Raw genomic sequence first — 27,706 nt, 5'->3', positions numbered from 1 at the left:
GCCCCGTCAGCGATGAAGGGGTCCCGGGGCGGGGGTCTCCCCGCGAGCGGCGTGGACCTGAGCCTGACGGGCCTCCGGCTGGCGGTCTCCCGGCGCCCCGGCGGCCCGGCGCCCCCCGGACCCGTCGCCCGCTCCGTCTCCGTCGCCGCCGGAAACCGGCCCGCCCGCAACCAGCTGGTGAGTGCCGGGACCCGCCGCCGCCCCCCCCGGGAGGGAGGACGGTGCCCGTCGTCTACGGGGATAGAAAAGTCGGGGACGCGGCGGATATTGGCGTCTCTGCCTCCTCACTCTATCCCTCGGTGGTGTTCGTTGGAGTAGCGTGGCTTAGCGGATAGAGCACGGGCCTGGGAGTCAGAAGGCCCTGGGTTCTAATTGCGCCTCGGCCGCCTGCGTGGCCTTGGGCAAGCCACTCGGCTTCTCTGGGCCTCGGGGACCTCAGCTGGAAAACGGAGATGAGGACTGTGAGCCCTACGCGGGACGGGGATCGGGTCCAACCCGATCTGCTTGGATCCACCCCTGCCGGGCACTTAACGAGCGCTTCACGAACACCATCATCGTTATTATTGAGCGCTTACGGTGCTCAGGGCACTGTGCTGAGCGCTTGAATCCGCGCTCCGTCCACTACCCGTGCTGTTTCTCGCTCCCCTGATTATTAGAGCAGTGCCTGGCGCTTAGAAGTCGTTATCTACCCCGACTATTAGCGCGGTGCCTGGCACGGAGCGCCTAGAGGAGTGCCCGGCACAGAGTAAGCGCTTGACGGGTACCGTCGTCGTTATTAAGCGCGGAACAGATCCCACCGTGATGATACCGATGCCGTTTGCTCTTTCCGGCAGGAGGGCGCGGGCCCGGCGGGCTCCAGAGCCGTCAACAACCTGCGGAGGTCTAACGGCACCACGCGCGTCAACGGCGCCGTCGGGTAAGGCCGGACCACCTTCCTTCCTCCCCTCTTCCTCCCGTCCTCCTCATCCCACCGGCCGCCTGCCCTTCCCCTCCCGCGACCCCCCAGTCGCCCCCGTCGGAGCAGGCGGGAGGTCGACATCAAAGGAGCCTCCTCGACCCCGGCCGTCCAAGCCATCCGTTCCCTCCTGCTGGCCTTTTCGGCTCCTCCGCCCGCCCCAAGAGTCGCCGCTCCGTCTGGGTCCCGCAGGGAGGCTTGAGTGACAGATGGTCCCGGCCCCCGCGCCTCTTTCTCATCCCCGGAATTTCTTTGTCAGCAAGTTTCCCAGCATCTGCTCCCCCGGACCGACCCGGGGTTGGTTACGCCCCGCCAGCCCACCCCCACGTGGCTCCTGCCCCTCGTCTAACAATAATAATAATAATAATAATGACGTCACCCGTTAGGCGCTTACTATGGACCGGGCGCCGTGGCTCCTGCCCCTCGTCCTAATGATGATAATAACGACTGTTAGGCGCTTACTATGGGCCAGGCGCTGGACTAAGCACCGGGGTGGATCCAAGCGAATCGAGTGGCCCCCGCTCACCGTCTCCGTCCCCGTTTTCCAGATGGGGGACCTGAGGCCCAGAGAGGTGACTTGCCCGAGTCACCCAGCAGAGAAGTGGCAGAGCGGGGATTAGAACCCGGGACCTTCTGACTCCCGGGGCCGGGCTCTATCCACCGCACCGTGCTGCTTCTCCTATTTAAGTGCTTACTTTGTGCCAAACACTGGCCTCACCCCGCCGCCCTCCTCCCCGCGACGGTCGGCCGCCCTGTGCCTCTGACCTGCAGCCGGAACTGGGGGAGGAAGCCAGCGGGGAAGGGGAATTTCTGACCCCGCGAGGGCGGTTAGCCCGAGTGGGGACCCCCATCTCCCTCCCTCTCTGGGTGTTGTTCCCAATCCCCTTCTCCTCCCCCTCCCTTCCCTTTCAGCTTCCCTTCCCTCCTGGAATGCATTGTCCCCCTGCTCGAGGGGAATGCCTTTGTGTGGGAAGAGTGGAGCCTATGGATATTCAAATCCGGGGGCCTGGGGTGGGGAGGGAAGACTGGGAGGACCCCCCCCCCCCCCCCACCCGATCCCTGCTGGGAAAGGAGCTCAGTCGGCGGAGAAATTATGGGGGATTTCAACACCCCCTCTTTGGGGAGGGGTCAGACGGCTTTGGAGAGGGGTCAAACGGCCTCTCCGGTTGCAAATCCCACAGACAATGACTCTCCCCTCCTTCAAAGGCTTAGCGAAGGCCCATCTCCTCCCGGAGGGCTTCCCTTTCCTCTTCTCCCACTTCCCTCTGCTCCCTTTATTCATCCCCCCTTCCCAGCTATCGCTCCCTTTGCTCGTCCCCCGCTCCCAGCCCCCCACCACTTATGTCCTTATCCCGTCATTTGTTTATTTCTTCAGCCTCCCCCTCCGGACCCTAAGCTCGCTGTGGGCAGGGAATGTGTCTGTTGTTGTACCGGACTCTCCCCCCCTCACCCCAAAAAAGTATTTGTTAAGCGCTTACTATGTGCAGAGCGGTGTTCTGAGCGCTGCGGTAGACACAGGGGAATCGGGTTGCCCCACGTGGGGCTCACGGTCTTCATCCCCATTTTCCAGATGAGCTAACCGAGGCCCAGAGAAGTGAAGTGACTCGCCCACGGTCACGCAGCTGGCGAGTGGCGGAGCCGGGATTCGAACTCACGACTCCAAAGCCCACGCTCTTTCCACCGAGCCACGCCGCTTCTCTCCGCTGAGCCACACTGCGGCCTAGTTCGGGGCTCTGCACACGTTAGGCGCTCGATAAATAGGATCGAATGGATAAATACTAAATGCTGCTTCTCCCCCCCCACCGCGGCTTGCTTCCCCGGGCCGGACGGTGAACGGCCGAGGAAGGCCGAACGTACCCGGGTGTCTGTGAGGAAGCGAAGGCTACGGGGGCTCGGGCGGTCAGTTGTATCTGTCGTATCTACCGCCTGCACACGGGAAGCGCTCAGTAAATCCGATGGAATGAACGGATGCATCCCTCTGCCCGGCTGACCCCGGCTTGAGGCTGGACCCCGGAAGCCTTTGGCGAATCCCGCGGGGGGGAGTCCGCCCCCCGCCCCGGTGGCCCAGCAGCCCCTCATTCAGTCGGATTTATTGAGCGCTTACTGGGTGCAGAGCGCTGGACTGAGCGCTTGGGTGAGGACAGTAGAACAGAAAAGCAGACGCGTTCCCTGCCCGCAAGGAGCTGACGGTCTAGAGGACGAGCTCCAGTCTGGCGCCTCGGCGACACCTCCTCCCACGGGCCTTCCCTGACTGCACCCTCCTCTCCTCCGCTCCCTTCTGCGTCGCCCCGATTCGCCCTCTTTATTCATCGCCCCCTCCCAGCCCCTCACCGCTTGTTTCCAGCTCTGTCGGGGATTTATTGATATTTAATGTGTCTCCGCCGAGACTGTAAGCTCACCGTGGGCGGGGAGCGGGTCCGTCTGTTGTCGTACCGTCGTCTCCCAAGCGCCCAGTCCAGCGGTCCGCACACGGTGAGCGCTCAATAAATGCGACCGACCTAACGAAGGAAGGAATCAGGCACCCGAGCCCACTCCAGCCGATGGATCGCATCGGCGGGATCTGCCGAGCGCTTACCGTGGGCAGGGCGCCCGGCTGAGCGCGTGGGAGAGTCCGCCTCTCGGCCCGTTTTCTCCCGCGGATCGGCTCTGCCTCCCTCCCCGCAGCGTGGAGCAGCCGGAAGAGCTCCTGGCCTTCTTCGACAGCGGGGCCGGAGCGGGGAGGAAGCCGAGCCCAGCCTCCCCCGAGAAGAGGACCACGTGGAACGTCTTGGTGAGAAAACGCGGGGATGGGAGACTGTGACGGTATTTATGGTGGTGTTTGGTAAGCGTTTGCTAGGTGCCAGGCGCTACATTCATTCATCCGATGGTATTGACTGAGCGCTTACTGTGTGCCGAGCGCCATACCAAGCACTGGGATGATGATGTTGGTATTTGTTAAGCGCTTACTATGTGCCGAGCGCTGTTCTAAGCGCTGGGGTAGACACGGGGGAATCAGGTTGTCCCACGTGGGGCTCACAGTCTTCACCCCCATTTTACAGATGAGGGAACTGAGGCACAGAGAAGTGAAGCCCTCCGTCCTCAACACTCACCCCATCACAGGCAACCCTTTCCCTCAGGGCCAACAGCCCCCCATCACCTCCCTATTTATTTATTCAATCTATTTACTCCTATTAATGTCTGTCCCCCCCCTCTAGACTACGGGTTCTCCGCGGGCAGCGGGAATGTGTCCGTTATAATGGGGTGTCCTCTCCCAAGCGCTTAGTACAGCGCTCTGGACACAGTAAGCGCTCGATAAATACTATTGAATGAATGAATAATGTTGGTATTTTGTTGGTATTTGTTTTGTTAAGCGCTTACTGTGTGCAGAGCACCGTTGTAAGCGCTGGGGGAGATCCAGGGTCATCGGGTTGTCCCGCGTGGGCTCACAGTTAATCCCCATTTTACAGAGGAGGTAACTGAGGCACAGAGAAATGAAGCGACTCGCCCACAGTCCCACAGCTGACAGGTGGCAGAGCCGGGAGTCGAACCCGTGACCTCTGACTCCGAAGCCCAAGCTCTTTCCACCGAGCCGCGCTGCTTCCCCTGTTTCTGGAAGTGGGGGAAGCCGGGGGCAAAACAGGGATGCGAGAGCATCGTCTAGCCGGGCCAGCCGCTTCACCTCTCCGGCCCTCGGTTTCCCCGCCCGGAAAACGGGGGTGAGATAGGGCGTGTCCCGTGAGGGACGGGGACCGTGTCCGATCCGACCTCGGTCAAGTCACTTCTCTGTGCCTCGGTTCCCTCTTCTGTAAAACGGGGAGTAAGGCTGGGAGCCCCACGTGGGCCAGGGACTGTGCCCAACACGATTAGCCTGGATCCGCCTCAGCGCTTGGCACGGCGCCCGGCACACAGTGAGCGCTTAACGAGCGCCACGGTTAGTTCACGGGGGTCGGTTATTATTACCAGCCTCGAATCGACCCGGTGCTCCGCGGGCGGAAGGCGCCGTGGGAGAGGCGGGGGGCGGGGAGGCCGAGGCGGGGACGGGGCCGCCTGGGCGGTCCGCGCTCGGCCCCATCGCCCGTCGGGTCCCCCACAGGACGACCAGCCCAGGGGCCTCCCCGTCGTGCCCGGCGGCCGCAGCGCCGGCCCCGTGGTCTCGCCGGTCGGCGTGAGGAGGAGAGAAACCGGCGTGGCCCTGGCGGCCAACTTCACGGCCAACAACAGGTGGGCACACGGGCCCTTCCCGGGACCCCTGGGGTCTCCCGACGGGCCCCGCCCCGCGGGCACCCGAGAGCCCCTCACCCCCGCCGCCTTCCCCCTCGCCTCTAGGAGCAACAAGGGAGCCGTGGGCAACTGCGTGACCACCATGGTCCACAACAACTACTCGACGGCCGACAGGACGCCCCCGCCCAAGAGCTCCAACCAGGCGGCTCCGTCTCTCAAGTGAGACCGGCCGGGAGACGGGGAGTCCGGGGCGTGGGTCGGCGGCGTTGACCTGGGGCACGGGGTCCGTCCGGGGGGCCGGAGGATGGAGCCCGGGGGACCCCCTGCCTGCCGGGAGCCCGCGGGCTCACGGAGGCGGCGGGATGGAACCCGAGGTCATCCCGAGGCCGGAGGAGCCCGGGCCGCGGCCGTCCGGATCCCCTCCGGGCCTCGGTTTCTCCGGTTTTTTCACCCCACGCCCCCTCCCCCGGGTCCTTACGCCCCCCCCCGGCCCCCCCGCCCCCGCACAGGGCCGGGACAGGTTGGCAGGGACACCGAGCCCGTCAGAAAGGAAGAGGCGAACCGGGGGGTGCCGGCCCGCCCGATCCCTCCCCGCCCGCAGATCTCCGCGCCCCCCGCCCCCCGACGGACCCCCGTTTCCTCCCTCCCCCTCAGCAACCTCATTAAAGCCACTTCCCGCGAGGACGCCGAGAGCGGCGGCTGCCTCCGGAAGTCACGGAAGAACCTGAGCCGGAGCAACGGGGAAGCGGCCCCCAACAACGCCGGCGGCGAGGCCGGCCCGCCCGGGAGGAAGGAGGTGACGGAGGAGGAGGCCGAGAGGTGAGCCCGGGCGGCGATGCCCGGCTCCCGCCCGCCTCCCCGAGCCCGGGCCCGGGAGGGAGACGGCCGACGGGATCCGGGGCGGTGGGAGGCGGCGGAGCCGGGCCGACCCCGTCCCCTCCCCGCCCGTCTCCCCCCAGGTTCATCGACCGGGTCAACCTGGCGGTCGTCACCATCCAGCGCTGGTACCGGCGCCAGGCGGAGCAGCGGCGGGCCGGGGCGGCCGGCCTGGACCGTCTGCTGGCTTCCAAGCGAGAGGTCAGCGGGGCCCTCCGCAGCCAGGACCGGCGGCGGGAGCGGGGACGGGGCGGGAAGGTCCTCGGTCTCCACGGTCACCACCTCCCCCGGTCTCGCCCCACGGGAGGGGCATCTCGGGGGTCTTTGCTCCGGACGTGGGCGGCTGCCTCGGTCCTTCTGGACCCGCCCTTCTCGCCAAATAAGGGCATTTGTTGAGCGCTCACTGGGTGCCGAATGCCCTTCTAAGCGCCGGGCACCGTTCTAAGCCCCGTGCCTCACTCTCCCATCTCTCACCGTCGCCCCTGTCCCTCCCGGAGAAGCAGCGTGGCTTAGTGGACAGAGCACGGGGCCGGGCAGGTAGCTTCACTTCTCTGTGCCTCGGTTACCTCAGCCGTCAAGTGGCGATCAGTCGATCGGTCGGCGGTATTCGGGGAGCGCCTACCGGGTGCAGAGCGCCCTGCCGAGCGCTCGGGAGAGTTCAGGAGAACAAAGGGGGTGGACGCGGTCCCTGCCCGCGGTGAGTTTACAGCCTAGAGTCAGTCAGTTTTGTATTTATTGAGCGCTGGCTGCGGGCGGAGCACCTTAAGGAGCGCCGGGAAGAGGACGCTGCAATAAATAATAATAATGTTGGCATCTGTTAAGCGCTTACTATGCGCAGAGCGCCGTTCTGAGCGCAGGGGGAGATACAGGGTCAGCGGGCCGTCCCGCGTGAGGCTCACGGTCTTCATCCCCATTTTCCAGGTGAGGTCACTGAGGCCCAGAGAAGTGAAGCGACTCGCCCACAGTCACACAGCTGACGAGTGGCAGAGCCGGGAGTCGAACCCGTGACCTCTGACCCTCGAGTCCGGGTTCTTTCCGCCGAGCCACAACAGTAAACAGACACGTGCCCTGCCCACAACGAGCCGTCTCTACCTAAGTGCTCAGTACAGTGCCTGGCACGTAGCGAGGGCTTAACAGAGGTCTTAAAAGCCAAAAAAAAAGGAACCCACGTGTGGGTGGTGGGTTGAGGCAGCCGAAGGAGAAGGGAGCTAGGGAGACGCCCCCCCCCCCCCCCCACCTCGGGTCTGTGCCCCGGCGTCTCCCCCTCGCTCCCGGGCGCCGGCGTCGACCCCTCCCTCGGTCGCAGGAGCGCCGGCGGCGGGCGCCGCCGTGGGAAGAAAACCTACTGGAGCGGCAGCGCCGCGGGGAGGCCGAGAGACGGAGGATCCGGGAGGAGAAGGCCCGCCGGGCCCGCCGGGCGGCCGTCCAGGTAGTCCCGCCGCCCCCCGGACGGACCCGTCGGTCGGAGCGGGAGGGTGGCGGGTGACCCCCTCGGGAGCCCCTTCCCCGGAGGCCTCCGGGCGTGCTCTGCGCCCCTCCACCGTCCTTCCCCGCCGCCCCCTCGGCGCCCCGGGCCCTCACGCCCGTCCCCGCGGCAGGAGCTGCAGCAGAAGCGGGCCCAGAAGGCGGCAGGCGATGCCGAGCCGCCCCCGGAGGCGGCCCGGGCCCCGATGGGAGACGAGGAGCCGGGGCCCCGGAGGGAGAGCAGGAGGACGGGGAAGAGGCGGCCGGAGGACGGCGGCCCGGCCCCCGGCCCCGTCAAAGTCAACAACGCCGGTGAGCGGCCGGGGGCGGGGGCGGCCGCAGGTCCGCGCGCCGGGAACGCACCCCCGGCGGGGACCGGGTGGTCTCCCTCCCTCCCCGGAGAACGCCCATTCCGCACGGAGAGAATCCATGGGAGGGGGTCGGGTTAGGGTGCCCCGCACCGAAGCCGGGCGGGAGCGGCGTGGCTCGGTGGAAAGAGCACGGGAGTCAGAGGTCGCGGGTCCGCATCCCGGCTCTGCCACTCGTCGGCTGTGTGACCGCGGGCGAGTCACGTCACTTCTCTGCGCCTCGGTTCCCTCGTCTGTAAGACGGGGATGAAGACCGTGAGCCCCCGCGGGGGACACCCTGGTTACCCTGTATCTACCCCGGCGCTTAGAACGGTGCTCTGCACATAGTAAGCGCTTAACCAAGACCCGTTAGAGTTCGGGGAGGTGTGACAGAGTGGTCCCCAGTGAGCACCTCCCCGTGCCCCGGGCGCGAGCCGGACGCCAAACGGGGGTTGGTTTCTTCAGATGCCGGCCTCCGGGCCCGAGACCCCGACGAAGCCTTCGGCCCGGCCCCGCATCCCGGCAAGCGGCCCGAGGACCAGCCTCAGGTCTCCCCTCCCGGGACCCCCCCCCCCCCGCCCCCGTCCCCCGAGCCCCGGGCACGGCGGGAGAGGTCCCGCGGTCAAAGCGACGGGGCGGGAGGGCCGCCCCTTTGCTCCCGGGGGTGGACCCCGGGTACCCGAGACTGACCCCGGGGTGGCGGGGGGGAGGGGGGGCGGTCTGCGTCTCGAGAGCCTCCCCGCCGGCTCACCGGCCATCCCGTCTCCCCCCCGTCCCCCCCCGGCCCCCCGTCGGACCGCCAGGAGCCGAGCCCCCGCGAGGTGGCCGGCCGGGACCCCGAGCCGGCGGCGGCCGCGGCCGGCGGGGGCCCGTCCAAGGGGCCGCTGGAGGAGCTCCTGGACACGCTGAGGCTGCTGGAGGAGGAGGCGGACCCCCCGCCCCGCCCCGAGGCCCCCCAGGAGGACAGACACGCCTGGATCGATGGGGTACGCGGGGCGGGGAAGCCCTCCGCGCCCCCCGCACCCTCCCGCGGTGGGAGGGGGTCACCGGCAGCGGGAGGAGGGGAAGGCGGGGGAGATCAGGGCCTCCCCCGCCGGCTCGGCCCTCTCGGATCGAAGCCGTCCGGTGGCGGATCGTGAGTTGGCCGAGCCAGGGTGGAATCCTCCCCGTTGGGCCGGTTCCCGTGACGATGACCGCGGTATTCGTTAAGCGCTTACTACGTAATAAGACGAACGACGGTATCCGGTAAGCGCTTCCGACGTAATATCGGTGAGGATGATGGGGGTATTTATTCAGCCCTCACTACAGTAATAGTAAGAATGATAATGACGGTCTCTGAGGCGATGGGACACCCAGGCCCCGGGCTCTACCCCTCAGGCCGCGCTGCTTCTCTACCGGCCGCCCAGAGCCGGCGGAGGGACTGCGGTGGCCCGCGGGTCAGACGGGGGTCCACCCGGGGGCTCTCCCGGCTCAGCCTTCGTGGCGGAGACCCTCTCGTTGGGGGAGGGAGCGGGGTGGTCCGGTGGGTAGAGCCCCGTCGTCGGGCAGGGATCCGTGGCCGACTTGCCCGTTCCAAGCGCTCGGTACAGCGCTCTGCACACGGTAAGCGCTCAATGAAGAGAAGCAGCGGGGCTCGGTGGAAAGAGCCCGGGCCGGGGAGTCAGGGGTCGTGGGTTCTAACGCCGCCGCCCGGCAGCTGGGGAGGGGCCGTGGCGTGAACGCCCCCCCCCCCCCCCCCCGCTCTCGCCCCGCCGCAGGAGGAGGAGGGTCCCAACTCCCTGACGGCCGACAACCTGGAGCGGTTTGGGAAGCTGAACCGGCCGCCCGGCGGCGGGGCCGGGGCGCGGCCGGAGGGCGCCCTGCTGTCCGAGGCCAAGCTGCAGAGCATCATCAGCTTCCTGGACGAGATGGACGAGTCCGAGCGGGAGCGGCCCCCCTCGGGCCCCCGGAGGGAGGCGAGCTCGGCCCCGGGGGGACCCCCGAGCGGACGCCCCCGGGGTGGGGTGGGCTGAGGCCCGCGGGAGAGCGCCCGACGCCGGGAATTGGGAAGGAGCGCCGTGTCGGTCGAGTTTACTGAGCGCTTACGGTCGGCCGAGCACCGGACTGAGCGCCGGGGAGAGGACGGACGCCGTCCCCGCCCCCGGCGAGCTGACGGTCCGGCTCGGTGACGGATATAATAATAAGGATGGCATCTGTTAAGCGCTTACCAAGTGCAGAGCACTGTTTAAGCGCCGGGAGGGATACGAGGCGATCAGGCCGTCCCACGCGGGGCTCCCGCTCTTCGTCCCCATTTCCCAGGTGAGGTCACCGAGGCTCAGAGAAGTGAAGCGACTCGCCCAAAGCCACCCCGCCCGACAAGTGGCGGAGCCGGGATCGGAACCCACGGCCGGGCTCCTCCCGCTGAGCCACGCTGCTTCTCTAAGCGGCGGGGGGCCGGGAGGGGGGGGTGAAGGAAGGGAGCCGCGGACCCCTTGCCCGTCCCTTCCCCGGGGCCACGTTGGTCGGGTCGTATTTAGCGAGCGCCCGCCGCGTGAGCGTACCGAGCGCCCGGGAGAGGACGAGATAGGACCCGGCGGGCGGACTGAGGTCAGAGGCGGGCGGGCGTCCGACGGCGCGGTTCCGGCCCGTCCCCAGGGGCTCCCGTCGGAGGCGGACCAGCTCGCCCAGCTGGAGCAGGCGTCGGCCGTGGCCGCCGAGGTGACCGGCTCCGTGCTGCGCCTCAAGCTGGAGGTGGAGGAGAAGAAGCGGGCCGTCGCCCTGCTGCAGACGGCCCTGGTGGGTGGGGACGGGCCCGCGGCGGGCGGCGGGGCTCCTCCGGAGGGGCGCGGGACGTGACCCGCCCCGCGCCGGTCGGGGCCGGGCCCTCGGTCCGGCGCCCCGAGCGGGCGGCCGGTGAGACGGTGGAAGGAAATATCCGAGCGCCGGCCGCCCCCGCAGGCGCAGCAGCGGGAACTGACCGTCCGCCAGGCCGAGGACACGGAGAAGGAGCTGGGCCACCGGCTGCAGCTGCAGAGGGAGCAGTACGACGCGGCCATCCAGAGGCACCTGGCCTTCATCGACCAGGTAACCGGCCCCCCCGCGAAGACCCCCGGGGGTCTCCCCCCCCCCCCCCCCGGGCCTCTCCCCCCGATCCGTCCTCTTCCGGGCGTGAGATTTGTCAGCGCCTGCTACGTCCTAACCGCCGGGGGACGTAGGAGCGGTGACACGTTGGGCACGGTCCCTGTAATAATAATAATCGAGGCGCAGCGTGGCTACGGGGGACGAGCCCGGGGTTGGGCGTCAGAGGTCGTGGGTTCTAATCCCGGCTCCGCCGCTGGTCGGCCGGGTGACTCGGGGCGAGTCGCTCTCGTTCGGTCGTACTTAGTGAGCGCTTGCTGGGCGCGGAGCGCTGTACGGAGCGCTTGGAAAGGACAGTGCGGCAGAAAATAGACACGGTCCCTGCCCGCCACGGGCTCACGGTCTAGAAGGGGAGGAGGAGCCGCTTCCCTTCTCTGGGCCTCGGTTCCCTCATCTGGAAAATGGGGATGAAGGCCGGGAGCCCCACGGGGGACATCCTGATATCCTTGTATCCTCTCCAGCGCTTAGAACAGTGCTCGGCACCTAGTAAGCGCTTAACAGATACCGTCGTTATTAGCCCTTACCGGGTGTCGGGCACCGGGCTAAACGCTGGGGGAGATACAGGTTTTATCAGTTTTACGCGGCCACTGTAATAATAACAATAACAAGTGGGGCGCTTTTTTGGCACATGGAAAGCGCTTAACGAATACCATCATTATCATCACAGTGCCGGCGCTTAGCACAGTGCCCTGTACACAGTAAGCGCTCCGTAAATACGACCGACCCCGGCCGGAGAAAAGGGGCCCGAGGCGGCGCTGGGAGTCGGGAGACCCGGCTTCCAGCCCGCGTTGGGGCCGCCGGGACTCCCGTGCCGCACTCTCCCGAGCGCCCCGTACGGGGCTGTGCCCGAAACACGGACGGGTCGGAATCGGGCCGCCGGTCGGTGCGGCACACGAGAGCCGGCGGCCGGGGTGGGGAGGGATCTTGGCCGGGCGAGCGCGAGTGGCATCGTGGTCTCCGGGGGTGCCCCCCGCCCCAGCTGATCGAGGACAAGAGGGCCCTGAGCGGCAAGTGCCAGGCGGTGGTGGCCGAGCTGAAGCAGGTGGAGGAGAAGTACGCCCGGAAGATCGGTCAAGCGCAGGAGCGGCACCAGCTGGTGAGAGGCTCGGGCCCGGGGGCAACTCGGAGGGAGCCCTGCCCCGCATCCCTTCCGTCCCGTTTCTCGAGCGCTTCCCGGGGGCCGAGCACCGGCCTCGGCGCTCGGGACGGGACAGTTGGGCGAGCCGCCAACCCTGCCCTGGCCCACCCGCTCACCGGGGCGACTCCCCCCGGCCGCCCCTTCCTGGCGGAGACGCCGCGGGGCCTAACGATAAGCGTGGTCGCGGCCTTTGTGAAACGCTCGCCGTCGGGCCCTATCTAAGCCGGGCTCCGGGCTGGGCCCCGGAGCGGTTCGGCCCGGCTCGGTGGAGGGAACCCGGGCTTGGGAGTCGGAGGTCGCGACCTGATCCCCACTCCGCCGCTTGTCAGCCGGGCGACTTGGAGCGGGTCACTTAATAATAAAGATAACGACGACGGGATCCGTTAAGCGCCTGCTACGGGCCGAGCACCGTTCTGAGCTCCGGGGGGAGACACGGGGGTCATGGGGTTGGCCCCCGTGGGGCTCCCGGTCTCCGTCCCCATTTTCCGGATGAGGCCCCGGAGGCCCGGAGGAGGGAAGCGACTTGCCCGGAGTCACCCAGCTGGCGAGCGGCGGCGCCGGGATCGGAACCCACGACCTCTGACTCCCAAGCCCGGGCTCCGGCCGCCGGGCCGCGCCGCGGCCGCTTCCACGTGACTCCTCTGGGCCTCCGTTCCCTCATCCGGAAAATGGGGACGGAGACCGGGAGCCCCCCGGGGGACGGCCCGATGACCCCCGCGTCTCCCCCAGCGCTTAGAACGGTGCTCGGCACATAGTAAGCGCTTAACAAAGGCCGTCGTCGTCGCCGTCCCTCCGGGGCCGGAGACGCGGCTTAGAGGTCGGTCCTCTCCCTGCCTGGGAAGACCGTGAGGAGAGGAGATGTGGCCCGTTATCTAATAATAATAATAATAATGATAACGGGATTTGTAAAGTTCATTCAGAAGTATTTATTGAGCGCTTACTACGTGCAGAGCACCGTACTGAGCGCTTGGAATATACAGATCGGTGACAGATAGAGACGGTCCCCGCCCTTTGACGGGCGCACGGTCTAAACGGGGGAGACGGACGGACGAGAACAATAGCGGTAACGTGGCAGGCACCGTAGTAGTAGTAGTAATAATATGATGACGATGGAATTTATTAAGCGCTTAATATGTGCCGGAAACCATTCATTCATTCCTTCAGTAGTATTTATTGAGCGCTTACTAGGTGCAGAGCACTGGACGGAGCGCTTGGAATGGACAGATCGGCAACAGGTAGAGACGGTCCCTGCCCTCTGACGGGCGCCCGGTCTAAGCGGGGGATTATAGCTTGACCATACTAAGCGCCTGGGTGAGTTCAAGCAGATCGGGTCGGACACAGTCCCCGTCCCACGTGGGGTTCAATCTCGAGAGTCGATCCCCATTTCCCAGATGAGGGAACTGAGGCCCGGAGAAGAGAAGTGACTTGCCCCCGGTCACGCGGCGGACGGGCCGCGGAGCCGGGCTCAGGACCCGGGTCCTCCCCCCGTCCCAGGCCCGGGCTGTACCCGCTTCGCCGTGCCGCTTCTCTGCCGAGCCCTGGGGTGGACCCAAGATGATCGGGTCCCCCGTGGGGCTCACGCTCTAAGTAGGACTGGGGAGATCCCCATTTTGCAGATGAGGGAACTGAGGCACAGAAAAGCGAAGCGACTTGCCCAAGGCCCCCCGGCCGATAGGGCCCAGGTCCTCCGACTCCCGGGCCCGGGCTCTACCCGCCAGGCCGCCCTGCTTCGCCGTCGGTGGCCGGGCCCGCGGCCCCCCGCCGGCCAAGTGAGAGGAGGAGAGGGATGGGGATGTAGGTGACTCCTCTCGGCGGGGGGGTGGGCGACCCCCTTCCCGATCTCCCCCCCCCCCCCCCGGAATTCCCGTTCTCTCCCGCACAGGAGCTGAAGAAGCTCAAGGAAGTGATGAGCGCCACGGAGAAGATCCGCCGGGAGAAATGGATCGACGAGAAAACCAAGAAGATCAAAGAGATCACCGTCAGAGGTACCGGGGACCCCCCGCCCCAGGCCCCCTGCTCCGTCCTGGCGCCAGCCACTTCACCTCTCTGGGCCTCAGTTTCCTCATCTGGAAAATGGGGGGTCGAGACGGAGAGTCCAACCCCATTCGCTTGGATCCACCCCGGCGCTCGGTACGGTTCCTGGCCCCTAGTAAGCGCCTCACAGGCGCCTGAGTCGTTGTTATAACTACCCGTAAAACGGGGATTAAAACCGGGACGGGGACTGAGTCCAACCCGGTTTTTCCTTGTATCCACCCCAGCGCTCAGTACAGTGCCTGGCCCATAGTAAGCGCTGAACAGACACCGTCGTCATTATCTGTAAAACTGGGATTAAGACCGGGACGGGGACTGCGTCCGATCCAGTTCGCTCGGATCCAGCCCAGCGCTTAGTACAGTTCCCGGCACACAGCGGGCACTTAATAGATACCATCGCTGCTATCGTTATCATCTGTAAAACGGGCGTTAAGATTGGGACAGGGACCTCGTACGGCGCCCGGCACGTAGTAAGCGCTCAACGAACACCATCGGTGTTGTTATCCGTAAAATGGGGATTAAGACCGGGACGGGGACCGCGCCCAACCCCATTCGCTTGGATCCACCCCAGCGCTCAGTACAGTGCCTGGCCCCTAGTAAGCGCCTAACGGACACCGTCATCGTCACTGTTACTATCTGTAAAATGGGGGTTAAGCCCGGGACGGGGATTGCGTCCCGTCCAGTTTGCTCGGATCCACCCCGGCGCTTAGTACGGCGCCTGGCGCGGGGGTCCGGCCCTGCCGCCGGCCAGCCGGGTGACGGCGGGCGAGTCGCCGCGCTTCTCCGGGCCTCAGTTACCTCATCTGTAAAATGGGGATCCGCCGTAACTGTGAGCCTCACGGGGGACAACCCGATGACCCTGTATCTCCCCCAGCGCTTAGAACAGTGCTCTGCGCAAAGCAAGCGCTTGACAGATACCGACGTCGTCATTACAGTACGCGCTTGACAAACGCCGTCGTGATTTAGCGGCCCCGGACCCCCCTCCGCCCCCTTCCTCGGGGCCCACCGGATTCGTTCATTCATTCGGTAGTATTTATTGAGCGCTTACGCGCGGAGCACCGGACCGAGCGCTCGGGCTGGACAGATGGGTGACGGATAGAGACGGTCCCTGCCCTTTGACGGGCTCCCGGTCTGATCGGGGGAGACGGACGGACGGGAACGACAGCGGTAGAGAGAATCAACCGGATCCCTCCCGGCCCACGGCTCTGGGTGGGAATCCTCTCCTCTCCCAGCCCCGGCGGCGGGGAAGGGCAGCGGGGCGGGGGGCGCCTACGCCACCCTCCCTCGTTCCACCCCCCCCCCCCCCCCCGGCCCAGGGCTGGAGCCGGAGATCCGGAAGCTGATGGCCCGACATGAGGGGGAGGTGAAGAAGCTGAAGGCCCTGCACGAGGCCGAGCTGCTGCAGGCCGACGAGCGGGCCGCCCGGCGCTTCGTGGAGCGGGCGCGGGAGCTGCGTGCCAACCTGGAGCGGGAGAAGGAGCAGGAGGGGCAGCGGGAGCGGGACCTGGCCCGGCAGCGGTGCGTGGGGGCTCCCCGGGCGGCGGGCGGCGGCCGCGGGCTCTCCCCCGGCCCGACCTCGGGGAAGTCACTCGGCTCCCCCGGGGCCTCACCGATTCACGCGGTCGTATTTAGTGAGCGCTCGCCGGGTGCGGGACGCTGTGATGGTAATCGTCGTACTCGTGACGGTGGCATCTGTTAAGCGCTCACTAGGTGCGAAGCACCGTTCTAAGCGCCGGGGACACGGGTCGATGGGGTTGTCCCACGCGGGGCCCCCGGTCTTCATCCCGTTTTCCAGAGGAGGTCACCGAGGCACCGAGAAGGGAAGCGACAGGCCCAGAGTCACCCGGCTGCCAGGTGGCGGCGCCGGGATTCGAACCCCCGACCTCCGACGCCCAGGCCCGGGCGCCCGCCGCTGTGCCGCGCCGCCTGGGAGAGGACGACGCCCCGACGCGCGCGTTCCCTGCCCACAGCGAGCTCACGATCCAGAGGATAAACGCGGGGGTTAAGACCGCCAGCCTCCGCAGAAGCAGCGCGGTGTAGCGGGGAGGGCCCGGGAGTCGGGGGGGTCCTGGGTTCCGATCCCGGCTCCGCCGACCCCTCAGCGCCGTGAGACCTCGGGCAAGTCGCTTCGCCTCTCTGGGCCTCGGTCCCCTCATCTGGAAGATGGGGATGGAGGCCGTGAGCCCCGCGGGGGGACGGGGACCGTGTCCGACCCCGTCCGCCTGTATCCCCCCCCCCCCCCCCCAGCGCTTAGTACAGTGCCTGGCACATAGCAGGCGCTTAACAAATACCGTAATGGTCGTCATTGTAAACACACGCCCTGCCCAGTGTATTTTTTAAGCGCCTTCCTACGTGCCACCCGCCGTCCCGAGCGCTGGACGACGCGAGGTCATCGGGCTGTCCCACGTGGGGCTCACGGGCTTCATCCCCATGTGGGACAGCGACCACCTGCTCGCCTCCACCCCTCAGCGCTTAGCACCGTGCTCGGTACGTAGCGAGCGCTCAACGGGTAGTATTATCATCAGGTACGAGAAATACCTGGAGCAGGAAGAGGAGGCCCTGCAGAGTCAACGGCGCAGGCTGTACGGCGAGGTGGCCGAGGAGAAGGAGAGGCTGGCCCAGCAAGCGGCCAGGTAGCCCAAGGGGAGGCCGGGACCCCCGGGGGGCCGGGCCCGGGGGTCGACGGGGTCCTCTGGGGGGTCCGGGGCGTCCCCCCCCCCCAGCGTCCCCCGAGTCCTCGAGGCTCCCCTCCCTCTGTGCCCTCGTCAGTCAATCAGCGGGATGGATCGAGCGCCCGCCGCCCGCACGGCCCCGGACCGAGCGGCGCGGCTCAGCGGCGAGAGCCCGGGCCCGGGAGGCGGGGGTCGTGGGTTCTAATCCCGCCTCCGCCCCTTGCCCGCTGGGGGACTTGGGGCCGGTCGCTTCACCTCTCTGGGCCTCAGCTCCCTCCTCTGTCAAATGGGGATGAAGCCCGTGAGCCCCACGTGGGACCACCCGATCGCCCTGCATCCCCCCCCCCCCCCCGCCCCCCGGCGCTTAAAACAGTGCTCGGCACATAACGGGCGCTTAACGGATACCTTTATTGTTATTACTTACCACTTACTCGTTCAGTAGCGTCTATCGAGCGCTTACTACGTGCAGAGCACCGTACTGAGCGCTTGGAACGGACAGATTGGCGACGGAGAGAGACGGTCCCTGCCCAGGGCCATGGAAGAGATTGGAGAGACAGGGTCCCCGCCCGTAAGCGGCTGAATCTCAGTCAGTGGTATTTATTGAGCGCCTGCTGGGCGCGGAGCACTGCACTGAACGCCTGGGAGTCCAGTAGAAGAGAGTTGGTCGACACAGTCCCTGCCCACGGCGAGCTTAGTCAGTGGTATCGATGGAGCGCTCACTGCGTGCAAAGCTCTGTTCTGAGCGCTCGGGAGAGTCCAAAAGAAGAAGTTGGAAGACGCATCCCCTGCCCACAGTGAGCTTCCGGGCTCGGTCGACCCGTGGTATCTACCGAGCGCTCATCGCGCGCGGAGCACGGTCCCCAGCGCTCGGGAGAGCCCGATAGAAGAGGGTTGGTCGACACGTCCCCCGCCCGCCCCGAGCTCGCACTCTCGACCCATCGCCCAGTGGTATCTGCCGGAGGGTCCGCCAGGGAGTCGGGCGGAGCTTCCGGGCGGGGCGGTCGGCGGGGCGGGCGGGCGGGCGTCCCTCCGCCCGCCGTCCCCGCCTCCTCGATTCTGTTCGTTGCCGTTATTTCCGTCCGTCTCCCCCGATCGGACCGTAAGCCCGGCGGCGGGCAGCGACCGTCTCTCCCCGTGGCCGGTTTGTCCGTACCGAGCGCTTGGTACGGCGCCCCGCGCGTAGTAAGCGCTCGATAAATGCCACCGAGTGAACGAACGAGCCGTCCCTCGCGGCCCCCAGGCAGCGGGCCGAGCTGGAGGACCTGCGGCGGCAGCTGGAGGAGGACGGCTCGCTGCTCGGCCGGACCCTGAGGGAGGAGTACCGCAAGGGCGAGGAGGAGCGGGAGCGACGCCACCAGGTGGGCCCCTCCCGGCGGCCCCCCTCGCCCGGCCGGCCCCGCGGCGCCCGGGCCGTCTCCGCCGGGCTCCCCCCGGGGGCCGGGCGGCCGGGGGGGGCGGCCGGGGCGGCCCGGGTCCCACGGTGCCGCCGGACCCCGCAGGTGGAGCTGGAGGCCCTGAAGGAGCAGCTGCAGGTGGAGAAACGGGCCTGGGAGGTCGACTACAAGAAGAAGGAGGTAGCGGCCCCCGCCCCGGCCCCCCCGAGCCCGGCCCCCCGCCCGCTTGCTCTCCCTCTCCCTCTCCCTCTCCCTCTCTCCCCCACATCGCTCCCCCTCTCTCTCCCTCTCTTCTCCCTTTCTCCCTCTCTCTCCATCTCTCCCCCCTCTCCCTCTCTGTCTCTCCCTCTCCCTTTCCCCCCCCCCCCCTCTCTCCATCTCTCCATCTCTCTCCCCCTCTCTCCCCCCCTTCTCCCTCTCTCCCTCTCTCTCCATCTCTCCCCCCCCTTCTCTCCCTCTTTTTCTCCTTCTCTCCCTCTCCCTCCCTCTCTCCCTCTTCCTGTCTCCCCTCCACTTCTCTCTCCTTCCCCCTTTTCTCTCCATCTCTCTCTCTCCCCCATCTCTCCCCCTCCACCTCTCCTCTCTCTCTCTCCCCATCTCTCCCCCCTCCACTTCTCTCTCTCCCCATCTCTCCCCCCTCCACTTCTCTTTCTCTCTCTCCCCATCCCCCTCCCCCCGTCCCTTTCCCCCTTTCTCTCCCCATCTCTCCCCCTCCACTTCTCTCTCTCCCCCATCCCTCTCCCCCCATCTCTCTCCCCCCCATCCCTTTCCCCCCTTTCTCTCCCCATCTCTCGCCCCTCTACCTCTGTCTCCTCTCTCCCCCCCCATCCCTCTCCCTCCCTCTCTGTCTCTCCGTCCCCCATCTCTCCCCATCTCTCTCCCCTCGACCTCTCTTTCTACCCCTCTCTTCAGTTGGGTCGACATCCGGGGACGAGGGCTGGCGGGGGGGGGGGGGGGGGGGTTCGGCCAGCGGCCGACGGGGTGGCTGGCGGGTCCGGCCTCTGCCCCTCCGCCCTCTCCCCCGACCGGCGGCGCCCCCTGGGCCCGCTCGCTGGGCGCGGGGACGAGCTCTCCGTCCCCGCCGTCCGCCCAGGAGGCCTGGATGCGGGCCCGCGAGCGGGAGCTCAGGGAGGAGGTGCGCAAGGGCCGCGACAAGGAGATCGAGCGGGTCATCCGGCGCCTCGAGGCCGACGTGTCCGTCACCAAGGAGGAGTGCGAGCGGGCGGCCGAGAGCAGGTCGGGGGACCCGCGCCGGGGGCGGCGGGGGCGGGCCGGGGACCCCATGGGCCCGTCGGTCATCCCGGGAGTCTGGGGGTCCCCATCCCGTCTGGCAGGAGCGGGTGTCCTCTCCGGGCGGGGGGAGGGCGGCGTCACTCCCAGTCTACCCAGGGGGACGAGGCCTCTCTGACGACGACGACGACGATCCCGGTGTCGTCAAGCGCTTACCACGTGCCCGGCGCCGCACCGAACGCCGGGGTGGATCCAGGCGGGTCGGGTCGGGGAAGCGGAGGGGGCTTCCCGGCCCCCAGCGTCCTCCCCTCCCGCCTCCCCAGGGTGCAGCGCGTGCGGGACAAGTACGAAGCGGAGCTGGCGGAGCTGGAGGGGTCGGAGCGGAAGCTGCGGGAGCGCTGCGCGGACCTCGGGGGCCTTCTGGGCCGGGCGCGGGACGAGGCCGACCGCCTCCGGGCCCTCCTCGGCCGGAAGGAGGAGGAGGCCGAGGACGCCAGGCGGGTGAGCCGGGGGGCGCGGGGGACGCGGGGCCGGTCCGGCCGCCCCTAACTGGGGCGGAGCGCCGGACCGGGCGCTCGGGAGGGGCCGACGCCACGGGGCCGGTAACGAGAGCGTTGGCGTTTGCGAAGCGCTCGCTATGCGCAGAGCGCCGTTCTTCGCGCTGGGGGAGGTGCGGGGTCGTCGGGTTGTCCCCCGTGAGGCTCGCGGTCGTCAGCCCCGTTGGACGGATGGGGGAACCGAGGCGCGGAGAAGCGAAGCGACCCGCCCCACGGCCGCCGAGGGGCGGCGCCGGGATTCGAACCCGTGACGTCCGACTCCCCGGCCCGGGCTCTCGCCGCGCCGCTCCCCAAGACCCCGGGAGGCGGCCGGAGCCGGGCCGGGGAGTCACGGGGTCGGGGGTTCTAATCCCGGCTCCTCCCCGCGTCTGTTGGGCGAGCCACTTCGCCTCCGTTCATTCATTCGATCGTGTTTATTGAGTGCTCACCATGCGCGGAGCACTCTGTCCGTGCCTCGCTGACCTCGTCTGGAGAGCGGGGATGGAGGCCGTGAGCCCCATAAGGGATCACCCGATGACCTTGGATCCTCCCCAGCGCTTAGAGCAGTGCCCGGCACATAGCCGGCGCTTCACAGATACCGTCGTCGTCATCATTACTATTATTATCGTCACCCCGGCGCTCGGCACGGCGCTCGGCACGTAGCAGGCGCTTAACGGATACCGTCGTCGTCGTCATCGTTATTATCGGGAGTCAGAGGACCTGGGTTCCAATCCCGGCTCCGCCGCCGGGTGACCTTGGGCGAGCCACTTCACTTCTCCGCGCCTCAGTGACCCCATCTGTAGAACGGATGACCGCGAGCCCCGCGGGGGACAAGCGGGTGACCTCGAATCCTCCCCAGCGGTTAGAACGGCGCCGGGCCCGCGCCCGGCGCTGGACAGAGCCCGCCGTTACCGTGACCATCCCGGGGAGCGCGGGCCGGGCGGGCGCGGGCGGGCGGGCTCGGCGGGGCGGACGCGGGTGGGCCAAGGCCGGCGACCCCCGGCAGGCGAGAGACCGGCTGGAGGCCGAGCGGAGCGACGCGGCCGGGGTCGTCCGCCGGGAGTTTGCCGACCGGCTGGCGGCCGCCGAGGAGGAGAACCGGCAGCTGAAGGAGGACGTGGCCCGGCTGCGGGCCCGCCAGCGGCTGGAGCTCGAACGGGTGGCCCGAGGCAAGCGACGGGAGCTGGAGGAGGTGCACAGGAGGTGAGCGGCGACCGGGGGCGGCCGGGGCTTCGTTCAGCAGTATTTACCGAGCGCCTACGGCGCGCGGAGCGCTGGGCCGAGCGCTCGGAACGGACGGGTCGGCAACAGATGGGGCCGGTCCCTGCCGGGCCCGCGGTCCCATCGGGGGAGACGGACGGACAGGAACGGTAGCGGTAAACAGATGGCTCTGGCGCCGAATCGTGCTTTCCCAGCGCTTAGTACGGTGCCCCGCACGCAGCGGGCGCTCGACAGGTCCCGCCGGACGAACGCGCCTCGGGTGCCTCGCGGTTCTGCCGTCGACGAGCTCGCCGCGTGCCCTGCACCGTGCTGACCGCCGGGCCCGAGCGGATCGAGCCGGGCCCGGTCCCCGTCCCGCGCGGGGCTCGCCGACCTCATCCCCGTTTCCCCGACGGGGCCCAGAGAAGTGAGGCGACGTGCCCCGAGTCCCACGGCCGATGAGCGGCGGAGCCGGGGTTGGAACCCGCGGCCTCTGACTCCCGGGCCCGGGCCCTTTCCGCCGCGCCGCTTCTCGACAGATATATCCGCTTATATCGGCTCCAAGCGCGTAGGACGGCGCCCGGCACGTGGTCGAGCGCTTAGAGATCATCCCGGGTCCCGGCTCCGCCGCCAGTCCGCTGTGTGACCTCGGGCGGGTCGCTTGACTTCTCTGGGCCTCAGTGACCTCATCTGCCAAATGGGGATTAACGCTGCGAGCCCCACGTGGGACCACCTGATCACCTTGGATCCCCCGGCGCTTAGAACAGTGCTTTGCACATAGTAAGCGCTTAACAGATACCCCCATTCACCACAAATACCGCAGTTTCTTTTTACTTATCATTATCATCATCATCATTATAGACGCGAGTGCTTCACTTCTCTGGGCCTCAGTTATCTCATCGGTAGAATGGGGATGCGCTCATTCACTCGGTTCATTCAGCCGTATTTCTCGAGCACCGTGCCGAGCGCCTGAGCCCCCCCCCCCAACCGTGTGGGACGAGGGACTGGGTCCAACCCACCCGGTTTGCTTCTGCGCGTCTCAGCGCTTGGCACGGTGCCTGGCGCACGGTAACTGTGGTATTCGTTGAGCGCCGGCCCGGTGCTGCTGCTGCTAACGGTGTCTGTTATTACGCGCTTACCGGGCGCTGTACTGGACAAGCGGCGGGGCTCAGTGGAAAGAGGCCGGGCTTGGGAGTCGGAGGTCGCGCGTTCGAATCCCGGCTCCGCCGCGCGTCAGCTGTGCGACTGTGGGCGGGTCGCTTCACTTCACCTCGTCCGTAAAATGGGGATTAACCGGGAGCCTCGCGGGGGACGGCCCGGTGACCCGGTATCCCCCCCGGCGCTTAGAACGGTGCTCGGCGCATTAGCGAGCGCTTAACGGATACCGACATTATCATTACTAAGCGCCGGGGTGGAGCGTAGTCATGGGTTCGAATGCCGGCCCGGCCACCTGTCGGCTGGGTGACTTTGGGCAAGCCGCTTCGCTTCTCGGTGCCTCAGTTCCCCCGTCCGGAAAACGGGGATGAAGACGGTGAGCCCCACGTGGGACGACCCGATCCCCCCGTGTCTCCCCCAGCGCTCGGGGCGGTGCTCGGCGCAGAGGAAGCGCTTAACGGATACCGGACTTTATTATTATTATCAGTGACTCGCCCCAGGACACCCAGCGGCCAGGCGGCGGAGCCGGGATCAGAACCCGGGGCCTCATCCGAAGCGCCGTGCCGCTCCCGGGCCCTTTGGTGACCGCGATGTTTGTTGAGCGCCGAACGGACCGATAACGTAACTAGGTCAGTTGCGGGTGCGATGTAATAACGTCGGTGTCTGTTCGGCGCTCACCGTGTGCCGAGCACCGTTCCGAGCGCCGGGGGAGATCCGGGGGCATCGGGTCGTCCCAACGTGAGGCTCACGGTTAATCCCCATTTTCCGGATGAGGTCACCGAGGCCCGGACAAGTGAAGCGGCCCGCCCCCCCCCCCCCCCCCCCGGTCACACAGCTGTCGCGTGGCGGAGCCGGGGTTCGAACTCATGACCTCTGACTCCCAAGCCCGGGCTCTTCTCCCCCGAGCCACGCCGCTTCTCGCCGTAGAAGCTTCTCTGTGTAGTACGGGAAGGATATAAACCAACGTTTTCGGGGCATGGGCCCGATACTTACCTAGCTGACGTTACCAGAGCACGGTGAAGCGGCGAGGCTCAGCGGAGAGAGCTTTGGAGTCACGGGTCACGGGTTCAAATCCCGGCTCGGCCACCTGTCGGCTGTGGGACTTGGGGCAAGTCGCTCTACTTCTCGGTGCCTCAGTCCCCTCGTCCGGAAAACGGGGATGAAGACGGTGAGCCCGCCGGGGGACGACCCGATCCCCCCCCCGTGTCTCCCCCCGGCGCTCAGGACGGCGCTCGGCGCACGGTAAGCGCTCAACGGATCCCGACGTTATTATCGTTCTTAGCGCAGTTGAGAACACGGAGGTCCGTGAAGCTCGAGATGGAGGTTCAAATCCTATCATTCTGGAAATCAGAGGACGTCGACCTCTCTAATTTACGCTATTAACGCAACTTCCTATTTGGCGGGCGCAGCCGGGCCGCCGGACCGCCGTTGGGAGGTCGTCGCGCCAGACGGGTCGGGAGCCGACCACCGTCCCGGTCTTTCCACAGGGTGAAGTCGGCCATCGGGAGGAAAGAGGAGACCGTCAACACGCTGCGCAAACAATACGAGGTGAGCGGCCCTTCCCTCCCCCCCGCCAGCCCCCCGCCCCCCCCCCCCCCCCCCTTCTCCCCTCGGGAGCGATCGGGCGACGCGACCGTACGCCCGTCTTCCTGCGGTCCTCTCCCAAGCGTCCAGCACAGTGCTCTGCCCCGAGGCGACGCGGCTCGCGGAGCGGCTCAGCGGAAAGAGCCCGGGCCGCGAGCCGGGGGGTCGGGGGGGGGGTTCCCATCCCGGCTCCGCCGCTCGTCTGCTGTGGGACTTGGGGCCAGTCGCCTCCCGGGGACCTCATCTGGGAAATGGGGATTGAGGTTGGGAACAAGCCCATCCCAGCGCTTGGAACGGCGCTCGGCGCATAGTAGGCGCTTAATAATAGCGTTGGGATCTGTGAAGCACTCACCGTGTGCCGAGCGCCGGGGGGGACGAAGGCTGATGGGGTTGTCCCGCGTGAGGCTCGCGGTCTTCATCCCCGTTTTACAGACGAGGAGACCGAGGCTTAACAGATGCCAACATTATCGTTATTAATAAACAGGATGGATCGAAGGGATGAACGAATTAAAGGCCGAGGGCGATTCTAGGGCGGAGATCCGGGGGACCCGTCCACCGCCCTCCCCTCTCTCATCCTCTCATTCAGCCGGTCGCGTCCATCGAGCGCTTGCGGCGGGCCCGGCACCGTGCTGGGCGCCCGGGGGAGTCCAGTACGGCGGTATACGGAGAGGGAGCGGGGCTCAGTGGGAAGGGGCCGGGCCCGAGAGTCGGAGGTCGTGGGTTCTCGTCCCTCGTCGGCCGCGCGACTTCGGGCGGGCCGCCTCACTCCTCTGGGCCTCGGTTCCCTCATCCGGAAACCGGGGACGGGGACCGCGAGCCCCACGTGGGGCAACCCGATGACCCGGTATCTACCCCGGGCGCTTAGAACGGCGCCGGGCACGTAGTAAGCGCCTAACGGATGCCGTCGTCGAGGGTGAACAGACACGGGACCCGCCCGCCGCTCCCGGGCACCCGGCCGGAGGGGTGGGGGGCCGGCGGGCTGACCCCGCCGTCTGTGTCTCAACAGGCGGCCGCGAAACGGGCCGACCATTTGGAGGCCCTGCTGGACCAACAGAGAAAGCAGCTTCTGACCGACGGGTGACGGCGTCCCCCGGGGCTCCCGGTCGGACCCGGGACGTCGCGGTTGTAGTCGAACAGTAAAGGAAGTCAGTTGTCCCCCCGCCTGTGAACTCCGTCTCTCCGGGAGGCCGGGTCGGCCGGGGGGATCCGGGCCGGGGGGGGGCCGGGGCCGGGAGGGAGTCGGGGGGACCCGGCCCCCACGGCCCCCCCCCGGGGCCGGGGGCTCGGACCGCGGCTCGAGAGGCGGGGGGAGCCGGCCTCGGTGGAGATCGGAACGGGAACGGAGGCCGAGGGTCGACGGGGTTCTCCCCGGAGGGCCGGGGCGGGGGGGCCCGGAGGGTGGGGTCCTGACGGCAGCCTCGCCGCCCCTTCACCGAGGCCCCGGCCGCGGCCCTCCCTCCCTCCCGCCCGAGGTCACGACCGCGGCCTCTCCGCCTCCCGACCGAGGCCCGACGGCGCGGCCTCCCTCCCGGCTCAGGCCCCGACCGCGGCCTCTCTCTCCCGACTGGGGTCCCGACCGCGCGCCCTCTCCCTCCCGCCCGAGGCCCCGACCGCAACCTCCCTCTCCCCCTCCCGGCCGAGTCTGACCGCAGCCCTCTCCCTCCCGCCTGACCCTCGGCCCCCGGGCCCTCGCGGCCTCCGCCCGCCCGCCGCCGAGGCCGTGCCCCCAGCCTCTCTTCCCCCGAGAGCGAGGCCTTCCCCTCGTCCGCCGGGCCTCGGGGGGGGGGGATCTTCCTCCGGCGGCACGGGCGGGGTCCGGATCCAGGAGCGGCGGCCGGCCGCCCCTCGGCCTCGGTCCCCCGGCGCCGGGCCGGACGCGGGAGCGGGGCCCTCTCCCCGCCGGCAGAGATGGGACGGCGGGCCGCCTCCGCTCTGCCCCTCGCTCGGGCAGCCGGGCGAGCAGCTGGCGCGGCGAGATCCCCGGGCAACGGGGCACCCCTCGCCCCTCCCCATCCATCGGGCGTATTTTTGGAGCGCTTACCGTGTGCCCGGCGCCGTACTGAGCTCTTGGAAGAGTAAGCCATCCCTCGGTGGTATTTCCTGAGCGCTTACTCCGTGCCAAGCACTGCTCTAAGCACTGGCGGGATACAGGGTCATCAGAACGTTCCCCGTGGGGCTCCCGGCCTTCGTCCCCATTCACGCGCGAGGGAGCCGAGGCTCAGAGAAGTGAGGCCACTTGCCCCGGGGGACCCGACCCGATTGATTCCCATCGGCCCCAGCGCTTAGTACAGCGCTGAGCGGTCCCCGGAGAGGCAGCGCGGCGGGAGTCGGAAGGTCACGGGCTCCGATCCCGGCTTCGCCACTTGTCCGCCGCGAGGACGCGGGCGGGTCGCTTCGCTTCTCTGGGCCTCAGTTCCCTCATCTGGAAAACGGGGATGGAGACGGTGAGCCTCACGCGGGACGGGGTCCGGGTCCATTCCGATTTGCTCGGGTCCGCCCCAGCGCTTAGCACGGTGCTGGGCGCAAGGGAAGCACTTGGCAAAAACCACAATTACCCTTAATAATCAATTAACAGCGACAGGCCGATCGGTCTTGCCCCTCTCACTTCTCCTCCTCCCCCGCCTCCCCTCCGACCTCCTCCCCCTCGGGCCGGAGAGCTCCTTCGGGCCGGACCCGAAGCCGGAGAAGTCTAAGCTGCCGCGCCGGGATTTCGCGCGTCGCCTCGGGAACGGGTAAGGGACCACCCCGCCCTCCCCGCCGGGACTCCGGCCCCGGCTCGGCCCACGGCCCGGCCGGGCGCTCAACCTCTCCGGGCCTCGGAAAGGAGGAGGACGAGCCCTCCCGCGTCCGGCCCCGCTGACCGGGGCGGGGGTGACCGAGAGAACGCGTGGGCCGGGAAGGCCGGGGAGGGACACGGGGGCCGCGGGGAGGCCCGGAGGCCGGTCTCTGAGGCCCGGCCCCCTCTGCCGCAGACTCCCGCCAGCCAGACGCGCGGGCCTGAAGGCCTCCCGGCCGCCCGCTGGGGCCGCCGCGCTGCGCTCCTGCGACGAGGTAGGTCCCGGGTGGGGACCCGGGCTCCGGGCCCCCCACATCCCGGCCGGGGGGGGGCCGAGACGGGGGAAGCGAAGGGGGCGAATCCGAGCGCGAGGCCCCCGCGGGAGGCAGCGGGAGAAGCGGAAACGGGTCTGGGGGCGGCCGGGCCGTCTGACCCGGCCCCGCTCGCCGTCCCCCCCCCCCCCCCCGCCCAGGCGAACGCCTACGGCCCCGTCGCCCCCGACCGCGGCCGACTCTCCGACCGCCCTTCCGACCGGACGCCGCCCCCGACCCGAGGCCGCACCGGGCCGGCCCCGTTCGCCTTGTCACGAGGGAGCCCGGGACGCCCCCGCCGGCCCCGGGCGCCCTCGGACGCCACGTCCCCCGTCTCCGCCCCGCGCCCGGGGAGTCGGGGCTTCCCGTCCGGCGGGACCAGGCGACGCCGGACGGAGCGGCCGCCGCAGTGGGGAGAGGTGAGAGGCGGGGGAGCCGCTCGGACGGGGGGGCGGAGGCGCCGTTTGGGTGGAGGGCGGGGCTGCCGCCGGGATAGGAGCAGGAGTCTTTCCGGGGTAGGAAAGAGGGACGTGGCCTTGATGGGGCAGGGGCGCCGCCGGGGCGACCGCGGTGTCTTTTCCCTCCCACCCCCGCCCCCGGCCCGGTAGTCGTCAGAGGCCGGAGCTCTCGCTCGGCTCTGTCCTCCCCCGGGCCCGGCGCTCCCCGCACGCCCGGTAAACGTCGGTTCGTCCGACGGTTCGTGGGTCGCTCATTCCTTTC

At 68.2% G+C, this 27,706-nt stretch overlaps 1 protein-coding gene across 1 annotated transcript; it reads left to right on the top strand.

The window, feature by feature from the left end:
- On the top strand, window positions 1–25,054 carry CEP131 (centrosomal protein 131). The gene is made up of 26 exons (XM_039911010.1): window positions 1–177; window positions 834–916; window positions 1,215–1,252; window positions 3,433–3,725; window positions 5,028–5,155; window positions 5,261–5,374; window positions 5,810–5,974; window positions 6,115–6,232; window positions 7,338–7,460; window positions 7,630–7,807; window positions 8,308–8,390; window positions 8,646–8,828; window positions 9,600–9,797; window positions 10,255–10,617; window positions 10,780–10,905; window positions 11,939–12,055; window positions 13,980–14,082; window positions 15,445–15,646; window positions 16,654–16,761; window positions 18,041–18,158; window positions 18,300–18,374; window positions 19,288–19,430; window positions 19,748–19,925; window positions 20,967–21,163; window positions 23,803–23,863; window positions 24,906–25,054. Exons 1-26 carry the CDS (start codon window positions 13–15, stop codon window positions 24,978–24,980), a joined length of 3,735 nt encoding a protein of 1,244 aa, XP_039766944.1. The 5' UTR covers window positions 1–12; the 3' UTR covers window positions 24,981–25,054.
- Window positions 25,055–27,706: the final 2,652 nt, after the last annotated feature.

The sequence above is a fragment of the Ornithorhynchus anatinus genome, unplaced genomic scaffold (assembly GCF_004115215.2).
Source record: "Ornithorhynchus anatinus isolate Pmale09 unplaced genomic scaffold, mOrnAna1.pri.v4 scaffold_264_arrow_ctg1, whole genome shotgun sequence".
Lineage (NCBI taxonomy): Eukaryota > Metazoa > Chordata > Mammalia > Monotremata > Ornithorhynchidae > Ornithorhynchus > Ornithorhynchus anatinus.
The sequence above is the reverse complement of the archived record's forward strand: the minus strand, read 5'-3'. Positions and strand labels throughout refer to the sequence as shown.

Coding starts and splice junctions, on each gene's coding strand:
- CEP131 (XM_039911010.1), top strand. CDS start 13: ATGAAGGGGTCCCGGGGCGGGGGTCTCCCCGCGAGCGGCGTGGACCTG. Junction 178..833: donor GGCCCGCCCGCAACCAGCTG/GTGAGTGCCGGG, acceptor TCTTTCCGGCAG/GAGGGCGCGGGCCCGGCGGG. Junction 19,926..20,966: donor AGGCCGAGGACGCCAGGCGG/GTGAGCCGGGGG, acceptor GACCCCCGGCAG/GCGAGAGACCGGCTGGAGGC.